At 49.5% G+C, this 10,212-nt stretch overlaps 1 protein-coding gene across 1 annotated transcript in view; it reads left to right on the plus strand.

Annotated features, from left to right (window-relative positions):
* Positions 1-10,212, plus strand: part of Map6 (microtubule associated protein 6) — a 76,317-nt gene that overhangs the window by 53,134 nt on the left and 12,971 nt on the right. The window contains exons 2-3 of the mRNA XM_031387486.1: positions 1,325-1,538; positions 3,202-3,398. Of these exons, the coding sequence (XP_031243346.1) occupies positions 1,325-1,538; positions 3,202-3,398 (411 nt within the window). The remainder of the gene's footprint in view (positions 1-1,324; positions 1,539-3,201; positions 3,399-10,212) is intronic.

Raw genomic sequence — 10,212 nt, forward strand, 5'->3', positions numbered from 1 at the left:
AAAAAAAAAAAATGAATGAAAGAAAGAATGAAAGAGAAAGGATGAAAGAAAAGATAAATGAAATAATAATAATAATAATAATAATAATAATAATAATAATAATAATAACAATAATAAATAGCCACATAACCAGGCCTAGTGGTTCAGGCAGGATCCTGCTACCCAATATTCAGGGGGCAGAGGCAGGCAAGTTCACAGCCAGCTTGAGCAACAGTGAGCTCAAATCTTGGGCAACATAATGAGGTAAAAAGTAAGAAGAGGGCTGTGAGCGGTGTTAAGAGATGGAGAGCTCTTGCCTAGCACTTGAGAGGCCTTAGGTTCAATACCTAGAACCACGACTCAGCTGAGCGGGAACCTCAAGAGAGGCTGCTGTGTAGAGACACTGATGGGGTGGGTCAGCAGATGGGAGTCACATAAGGGTCAGGATAATAGCCACTTACACACACATGATGGCCATCACACACACACAGAGAGAGAGACAGAGAGAGACAGAGAGAGACAGACAGAGAGACAGAGAAACAGAAAGAGGGAAGGAGGGAGGGAGGAAGGGAGAGAGAGGAAGAGAGGAAGAGAGGGAGAGAGAGAGAGAGAGAGAGAGGGAGAGAGAGAGAGAGAGAGAGAGAGAGTGCCAACACAAGCTAGGATGTCCAAATGATGCAGGGGGACATGCTGTGTACTAAGGCATGCCACAGGGATTCCTGTCTAAAGGGATCTGGTTGTTAGTGTTCTGGCACGATAAGAAGCTAGCAAGGGAGGGATCACTGTGTGTTGGACAGTAAAGGTTCTTTGCTGTGAAAAGTTCTTTGCTAGGGAAAGAAGGGCTGGAGGCTGGAGGTGAGCAAGAGAGTTCCTGCCTCTGGTACGCAGGGCCCTGAGCTGGTCACCATCACAAAAGATGGTAAGGGGGACTGGGAACTTATTACAAGACTGCAGTATGCCTGTCTCAACAAGTCCCAAGCTCTTTAGCCTTGCACATGCAGGCATGCCATGTTGAGCTCCCAAAGCACTGACTAGGCCGGTGTCTCAACCTCCTTTTAGTGCCTGGGCACACAAGGCTTGAAGGTGAGAGCAGTTGTTCTGGATCCCCCAAGTGTAGGACTGGAAAGGACCCTGAGCTCTTTCTCTGAGATCTGTACTGCCATCTCCAGACCTGGGTCAACTCTAAGAGAAAGAAAACTATTGGTCTCTGTGGTGCTCCCTCCCAGCCAAACCTCAGTCAGCCCCATTGCGGCGTCTGTCAGGAGGCGGCTTGAGGTGTAGCTGGGGTGGGGGCATTCTCTGCCGTGTGATAGTTCTCATCACTGATGTTTTCTTTGACTCACAGGAACGAATTCAGAGCATGGACAGACATCAAACCTGTGAAACCCATCAAAGCCAAGCCCCAGTACAAGCCCCCAGATGACAAGATGGTTCACGAGACCAGCTACAGTGCCCAGTTCAAAGGGGAGGCCAATAAGCCCACCGCAGCAGACAACAAGGCCATGGATCGCAGAAGAATACGAAGCCTCTACAGTGAACCTTTCAAGGAATCTCCGAAGGTAAGGCAGCTCTCACTGCACAGCCTGGAGGAAGCAGGCTGTGGGGCTCTGGCTAGTCCACAGGAGCTCCTGACCAGCCATCCCTTTCTTCCTCGGCACATAGGCCCAGGGGCATCTCCAACCGGTTAGGTCCTGGTAAAGTCCAAGGGCACATTGGGAAGGAGGATTACATGAAAGTAGCTTAGCATTTGGCACATCTGACTCTGTATTTGAGAAATGAAAAACCTCACCCTGGTGCTACAGCCCCTTTTCTGGTCAGCTTCACAGCCTTTCCACACTGTTCCAGTCCCACCCAGGCTCCAAAACACTTTCCCCTTATCTCAACCTTCCCTGATCAGTGCCATCCAACAGAGTGTTCAGTGTGTGACCGAAAATGCCTGTCACGTAGAGAACAAGAAACGTCCCCAGGCATTTATTACCAAATGGAGCAGTTTCTGAATGAGGATTTGGGATTTTTTTTTTTATGCTAACACTGCCCAACGTATTTTCACCTCAGTATGGGTTTGTTAACAGGAGAGACAGGCTGGACATGGCTAGCAAAGTGGCCTCACAGACCCATTTGCTATGCGTCAGGCTAGATGAAGCTGGGCACATACCATTTCCCATGTGTAATCGCAGAACACGTCTGAGGAGCAAAATAACTCCAGAGCCTGAGTGGCCTTTCTCTCCTTTTGATCTCAAGTGTAGCACTCAGTTGACATTTCCAGTGTGTCAGGACCAGCTTTTAGCTAAGGTAACCTGCTGACCCAGTTTATCTGAGATGCACCTAGTTTTAGCACATTTCACGTTCCTGGGAACTGCCACCCCAGTTCAAGCAAATCACAATGAGATCACTGGACTTCAGTTAGTGAATGGCCCCGCCTGGGTGACCCAACATCAGCTCTGTCCATCCACAGATGAAATAGGTCCCAGGATATATGTTGGCATTGAATGAAAGAAGATTCTAACTGAGGAAGGAGAGAGGATGGGGGAAATCAGGGATGGACAGCAGAGTTTGCTGTATGGATTCACCAAGGCCAATGGCCCCAGAGTCCTCTGAGCAAGAGAAGGCAAGAACGGAAGGGAAGACCCGGAGAAAGGCCTAAAGACTGGGTGGCTGCTCTAGATAAGCAGGCAAGATCCAGCCAGAGACAAGCATGCGGCTGGTAGTGCCCATTGCCTGCCTGACACCTGAGTTGTTCCAAAACTGTGTCCTCACCACCCTGGGGATTTACCATGGTTCGTCCCTATGAATACCTACCTGGCCTCTTTAGTCCAGAACCTGGATGACTGAGCATCCTCTGTCTGAGATGCTCAAAGAACAGCTTGGCCTCACTTACTGCAGCCAACCACATGCCCTGGCCTGAGCAGAATGAAACATAATAATTCCAAGGAAGAGGGACAAGAGATGCTATAACTGTTGCCTAGCCTGCCAACCACCTGGCCTGCTCCCGAGGAGAAATGGCAGGGCGGGAAAATACAGGGCAGGTGAGCAGTGCTGCTACAGGCCCCCTGTTGCCCAGACACTGTGAGATCCTGTCCTTGCATTGCCTGTCTGCTCTGCCGCTAGCCACTATCATGACTCTCTTGTTAATGCTGCAATGTCTTTCTCTAAATCCCCTCTCCCACTCCCTCTCTTCTGTGTCTCTATATGTGTGCTCTGTCTGTCTGTCTCCCCATGCAGGTAGAGAAACCTAGCATTCAGAGTTCCAAACCAAAAAAGACCTCAACGAGCCATAAGCCCCCAAGGAAGGCCAAAGACAAACAGGTGGTGTCGGGCCAGGCTGCCAAGAAAAAGACCACAGAGGGTCCCAGTGCTACCAAACCCGACGACAAGGAGCAAAGCAAAGAGATGAACAATAAACTGGCTGAGGCGAAAGAGTAAATGTCACCGCACTTTCCTTTTCTCCCCTCCCCCACCCCCTATATTTAAACCAACAAACAAAAAAGGCCACAAAACTAATTAGAGACTTCCCATCTGCCTTGGTTCCAAGGGTCTCAGGAGCTCTGCGGTTTGTTTCTTATGGGAGAAATTATGTTTCTGAAGCCACTGACTCTTACTACAGGTGGCACAGCATCTAGCCAAGGGTCCCCCCGGGAGGCCAGGAAGCAGTGTGCACTGGCTGTGCCCTTCCTGTGGGTCTGGGTTGGCTCAGGTCTTAGTTACTGCCTAGCTCAGCTCCTGGTGGGACTTGGAAGTGTTTGCTGCAGGGCATCCTCCCCTGAGCCCCCCACAGTTTGCATCATATCATTTTGGATTTTAGGCAAATGATCTTTCCCAAGTTCACTGGATGCTTGCATGCTGTCCAAGTTCAGCTTGGGCTTCAGCTGTTAGAACTTGTGAAAATGTTAAAGACAAAAGAACAAGAAACCAACCTTGGCCTTACTGTCAGTGAAATGGAATTGTGTCTGTTATCTAGAAGAAACCCTCTCCCCTCTCCTGGAACCTCTGTTAGGAGTGTGTGCCTGTGTTTTGTGCCTATCGGTGGTCTTTGAATAGTGTATCAAGTAATAGGCCACTGGCTGAGGCCAGCCAGAGGTGACAGAGAGTATTTGGGATGCTGTAGATGGTGTAGGAGGAGCTCTGAGCAATGGGAGCCCGCTTTTCTCTGCCCTTAGCATACTGCTGATGTGCCGAATACCTAGTTAAGAGAGAATGGTCAGGTGTGAGATGGCACATCGCACACTTATTGTGACTTTCTGGTCCTGCAGTGTGCAGGTGGAGTGTGTAGACATGACGGCGAGGGTAGCAATGCACCCTCCAGCCCCGAGCTCTTGCCCTGCTCCACAGAGAGGTCAGTGTGCTGAGCATCTGGCCAGAGTGCATGGTGAGTCCTGCCAAGACCTTAGCAAGCATCTTTGACTTGGATGCTTAGAAACAGCTCTCGATGTACTCCGTGTTTCAATGTCATGTGTGTGGGGCCGAAGTCCCCTAGAGTTGTGTTGTAGGAATTAGGGAATGGTTATGAAAGAAACCTGCCCTCCTTACTTATGAGGGAACCCAAACTGTCTACCAGAAATGTCCTGGTGGAATATAGGTTGCTCCTGTCCTGGAAGTTCTCATTCGCTCAGTGTTGTGAGTAGCTGGGATGGTGCACCCCCAGCTTGCTTTCTCCTGTGGTGAGTGGTTCAGAGGGCAGGTCTGGTGGCTCCTTGGTGTCTTCAGGTCCCTGCTGTTTGGGAAGGTGAAGCTCCAAAGAGCCAACTCAGTCTCTCCATGCAGACAGGGAAAGCTTCGTTTGCACCTTGGGAGCCTGCTTGAGACGTGTTTGGAAATGAATGCACCTGTGCCAGGCAAGCCTTTGTTTTTAGCAGAACAGACTAGAAATGAAGTACACAGCATAACCTAAAGCCGTCTTTTTTTGACTCAGGGCACGGACTGTGAAGGAGACAGGCTAGAGAAGGGAGGAGACATCGATGAGTCTTGTTACCACAACTCAGAGGTTTCACAGGCCTGTTCAGAAATGCCTAGAGCTCAGTACTGTTCCTGGCTACCTGTTAGCCAGCCTTACTGTTTACCAGAGAACTCTATCAAGTGCTCCAACTGTAGCAGCCACAGCGTGTTCCTCTCTCTCAGTCCCCGGAGCCAATAGGATCTGCTGTTAGCCACACCTTGATTTCCCTGTAGAATAACTGTATGTTTTGTAGATTGAGTAAGTCAGAGTTTACAGTGCACAAGGGATCCTTCATTCGGTGTTCATGTTCTGCATACCTGGTGCCAGGCTTGGTGAGCCGACGAGTCTCTACAGCAACACATCCAGACAGAGGTGCATGACTACCCCACATGTGCTGTGACTGAGTTGAATTGGTGTTGTGTGCACTGTAGTTTGCCATAGCTTACCACAAGGGCCCCCAGAGCCTTAGGGGATGAATTCCTTACCCTGCCCCGCCTGAGACTGTAGGTGACCTAGGCTGTCAGCGTCCCTCCTCTTTTTCACACACCCACCTAATGAACACTGTTTGCTCTTGAATGTTTCACTCCACTGACAAGAAACGTCCTTTGATTTCTACTGTTTACAAACAAAGCTCTCTAGGTCTTGTTCTGTCTCCCAAGTGTCCTGGACAAAACTGACTGTGGTTCCTCAAGCAGTGTTTGGTGTCGCCCCTCTGCAGGTGACCAAGCCTGTTCCTCATTCTGTACATTTCCCTTCTGTTCTCTCTTCACCCTGGGGCAAGAGAGCTGAAACGGAGATTTTTTTTTTTAACTTGGCCTGCTTGCAAAACTCCCGGAAGCTATGCCCGGCTTTCTGTTCTCTGCCCCAGCTCCCAGATAGCAGGAGAAGCTGTGTCACACCAAGGCAGAGAGGAAGTGTCTACTTAGGATTTTGTGGCCCGGGTTTTGTTGCATACCACAGATTGTCTATGTATCATGTAGTGCTCCCCTCTCTTGGTGCTATTTCATTCCTGATGTTAGTAAAAGAATGACAAAAAAAAAAAAGATTCATGTATAGCCAATTGATTGTGACGTCTCATGGTCTGTGCTTGCTCAGAAAGCAAACCAACGGGTTCCCCCCTCACTTCCCAGTTATAAATAAATGCTAAAGACGAACACCACTTTCTTGATCGTATTTCCTTGGTGAGGCCCAGACTGAGTAGTATAAAGGTGACAGCTTTTGGCATCTGAGCCTCTCTGGACAAGATGAACTGTGCCCTGCAGGCTCCCCAGGGGTCTCCATAATGCAGCTTGCCTCTTTTAGATTGCCTCTCAGGTACTAATTGCAAGCAGTCAGAGCTAAATGTTGGGAAAGGCGAAGATGGACCCCGAGACACCCTGGCCAACAAGGTAGTGTAATATTTTCATGCCGTGTCCCTGGAACAGAGACTGCCTGAGCCACCCACTGCCTCATGATGGTGAGAAGCTGCCGCCTGACTCTTCCCTTCTGTGGCCAGCAGCAGCAGCAGCAGCAGCAGCGTTGGCCCTGGCCTCCTCTGCTTGCAGGGGTGCTAGAGGTGCTTCAGCTTGCTCATTTAATCCATGGTCATGGTACAGCTTGTACCCAGGGATTGGCTCAGTGTGTTGTGCATGTGCCTGACATGGGAATGAAAAACTGTCCAGGAAGAGTAGCTCAGACAAGGACTCAGTGAGTCAGGGAGCTCAGAAGCTCAATGAAGAACAGTTTTTCCCATGGGGGTGGGAAATAAGAAAAAGCTTCCTGTTGGAGGGCACTAAGAAGGGCGGCAGGATATAAGTGCTCTGGGTTTGTGGGGCAGGCGTCAAGGCAAGGGAGCAGATTCGGGGATGGGAAGAGGTGGGGTTGGTGGAGAACTTCACGTCGAGAACCATGGCGCTCACTCTGTTGTCCTTCTAGTAAAGCAGGAGACAAAGACTTTGATCTCGTCGTTTCTCCATCATGAGTCAATTGGATACTGTTGTATGCCAGGCTCTGTGCTAGGCACTAGGGGAGCCAGGAGACTGAGACCATACCTCTGATCACAGTGGGCATGGAGGAAGAGTCTGTTCTAGCTGGTTCCATGGATGAGAAGGACTCAGCAGATGGGTAGGTGATGATTGGGTGAACAGAATGGAACCTACCTACGGCATGCCAAACAGAGGGATGTGACCAAGCAAAGGTGTGGATGGGCCATGAACCCAATGAGCTCAGGTTCTAGGGGTAGTCCACTTGAGGGTAGGGGTGGCAAGGCAGGAGAGTGCAGAGTTCCGTGGCGGAAAGGCCTAGTGTTACGTTGTGGGTGGCTACTAACTGGGGCTCCATTCCACGTACCCAGGTCACACCCGTGCCCTGCATGCCCGCCATCATGCTTCTTGCTTCACCATGCCACAGCCGCAGGTCCTTTCCCATTCTACCAGAGAGCCCTAGAGCGGTGCTTCCATTGCTGGCCCTACCCCTGCATTTGGGGCTGCAGTGTTAAAAATCAATCTAGGATATTAATATTTTGAAATTACTATATATTTGTTTTCCAGATGAATGGAAGACATTTGCACTCATCTGTTACTTTTATATGAGACAGGATACAGAGAAAAAATTGCTCAACAAATAAAGATATAGATAGGTGTTAGTCAGTTTTCCTTCCCCTCGGTTAAGGGAGAGATTAATCAGGATTGGGAGATAGGACAGGAGAGATCAGAGGCGCAGCTAGAGGCAAAGGAGAGAAAAGAAGGAAAGTACAGAACATCAGAACACTAAGAGTAAGTCCAGAGAGTGAGAGAAGAAGATGCTCTCAGACCCAGACCCAGGGCAAGAACTGTCCGAGGGAAGAGGTCAGAGAGCAGGTAAACTTGGCCTGCTTCATCTGTATCACCCAGGTGACCCACACACCTGTGGCTCCCGGCACAGCCAAGAGCCCCATCACAAGAATCTACAACCTGACTCATATCATGTTCCTAAGACAACCAACAACTAAACTAAACCAGGCACGTAGCTTTAAAACAGGTCACTGTTGCTAAACTAGTTAGAAGAAGTGAGTTTTAATTCTTGCTTCAGATTTATGTATTTTTGGTGCAGTTCCACCTGGGATCATTCCCATCTTATGAGACTGTGCATCCCTGTGGTACCTCATGGTGTTTCCAGGGCCATGGACTGCTCAAACACCGAAATGCTCACATTTCAGGTATCAAAAGTTTCAGGAGGCACCCTGTCAGCCATCAAGCGGTTAAAGCAGGCCACTGCTCCCTCAACCCTGTCCCAGCACAGCCTGGGCAATGGCTGGAACATCATGGTGACAGAGATGTTCTTTCCTGGGCTATGCTTCACTGTCTGGCAGGTATCCCAGAGTTTTGCCCCAGGACCTGCAGGGCTCACAGTACCCCCTAATGTTTAGGGCATCCTGAGGTACATGCAGCATCAGGAGAGCAAGACTAAACACCTCAGGCATTTTCTCGGGGACTTTGGCTGAGATGGAATGTGCCCTCAGATCATGTGCAGTTGGCAGCTGGAAGCTGGGACTTCACCAGCCTCTTTGATGGAGTCTTTGTACCCTTCCCTAGAAAGAGGGACAGTAAGAGTGGGGGTGTGACACCAGAGTGCAAGGCACGTAGACACTAGGCAGATTGTTTCAGTACCCTGTAGTACTGGGATAACGTTAAGTGATGGCTTCCTTATTGATAGAAATGCAGCTAAGAAACTAGTTATACCAGAGGCTGAGTGAGTCAAACAGTCCAAAGACAACTCCCTTGAAAGAATTCTAGCTATTGGATTCTTTGAAGTCCATGAACTGAGTAAGGTCCAAACAATTTATACTTTAATTGCTTACAAAGCAGTCTATCTATGAGCGCAGTGAGGCAGGTATTTGCCTAGGTATCAGATGAGACAGGGCAGCTCCAAGGGGAAGACCCTGGCCAGCCTGGCCCAGCTTAAAAGACAGGAAGCTTAGGGCTGGCTGGAATGAATCAGATTCCATACAAGTGGGACCCTTAAGGAAAATTACACTGTGGCCTGGCCGTCGCAAGCCCTCCAGCAAGCACACCCAGCACTTCCCTTAGATACTGGGATCTAGTGCAAACTGGGAGGAAATCAGAATTGAACCAGGTCTTCTGTTATCAACTGTGTGATGGAATCCAGAGGATGCTGCGTTCCTAAGCAACACAGTTGGTATTGGAGAAGCCATGATAAAACAGGCATCCGAACCCCCTTGGCTGCAGACGGGAGTCCACTCCTTGGTGCTTTTTATTCCCAACACTGGAGTTGAGCTGAAATGTCTGTCTCTCTCCTGTGTGAGTGGTTCTTGGCCACTTGCCCATTAGGGACCGTACTCAGCTGTCTCAACAGAAAGTCTCAGGCATCTTACCTGGGACCAACAAAATTTCAAGTGCATAGAAAAGTAAATTATTGCCACTGCTATGGGCTGATGCTGCTGGAGGGCTCTTAAAGGGGCCTTGCAAGTCTGTCATGTCATCCCCTGCTTGAAACCATCGGCTCCAGTTCCCACGGCCTGCAGAAGCTTATTCTCAGTCATCGCGCTGCTTCTCACCTCCATGCCTTCCCCACGCTGTCCCTCCTACCCAGAATGCCCTTCTCCTGCTTCTCACCCGGCTAACTCATCCTTCAAGACTCGGCTCAGGGGACTGCTCCAGGAAGCCTTGCCTGCACCTTCCAGGCTGGGTAAGATGCTCCCTGTGTGTGTCTTCATCGTGGAACTCATCACATGTCCTGTGTCATTAGCTCACATGTGTGTGTCCTCCCCTCCAAAACTGGATCATGCTCCTCCAGGGGAAGGGTCAGCTCCTTCTGTCATCTACTTCCTGGCCCAATGTCTACCACAGAGAATGTCTTCTGAAGTGTTGGGTGACTCCTGAATGTGTGAATGGGTGAGTGACCATAAGCACTGTGTGCCCACATTCACCATGGTGCCTCCACAAGGCTTCTTTATTCTGCCTCACAACCTTCCCTGCTCATATAGAAAGGAGTGGTTGTGGCATACACGTCATGCCAACAACAAGGCAGAGGTCAGCTGCCTTTATGATGGCCAGCCTCTGTTGGGGTCAGCATCCCTTTGCATTTGATGTAGCTACTACCTCTTCTGAGAATCTTAAATTCAGAAAATCACAAGCTCTCAGATACAAAGTAATCTTTTGTTTTGTTTGTTATGGTTTGTTTTTTGTTTTTTGTTTTTGATACAAGGTTTCTCTGTATAGTACTAGCTATCCTGAAACTAACTTTGTAGACTAGGTTAGCCTCTAGCTCAGAGAACCAGCTGCCTCTGCCTCTGCCTCTGCCTCTGCCTCTGCCTCTGCCTC

This window comes from Mastomys coucha, unplaced genomic scaffold (genome assembly GCF_008632895.1).
Source record: "Mastomys coucha isolate ucsf_1 unplaced genomic scaffold, UCSF_Mcou_1 pScaffold21, whole genome shotgun sequence".
Lineage (NCBI taxonomy): Eukaryota > Metazoa > Chordata > Mammalia > Rodentia > Muridae > Mastomys > Mastomys coucha.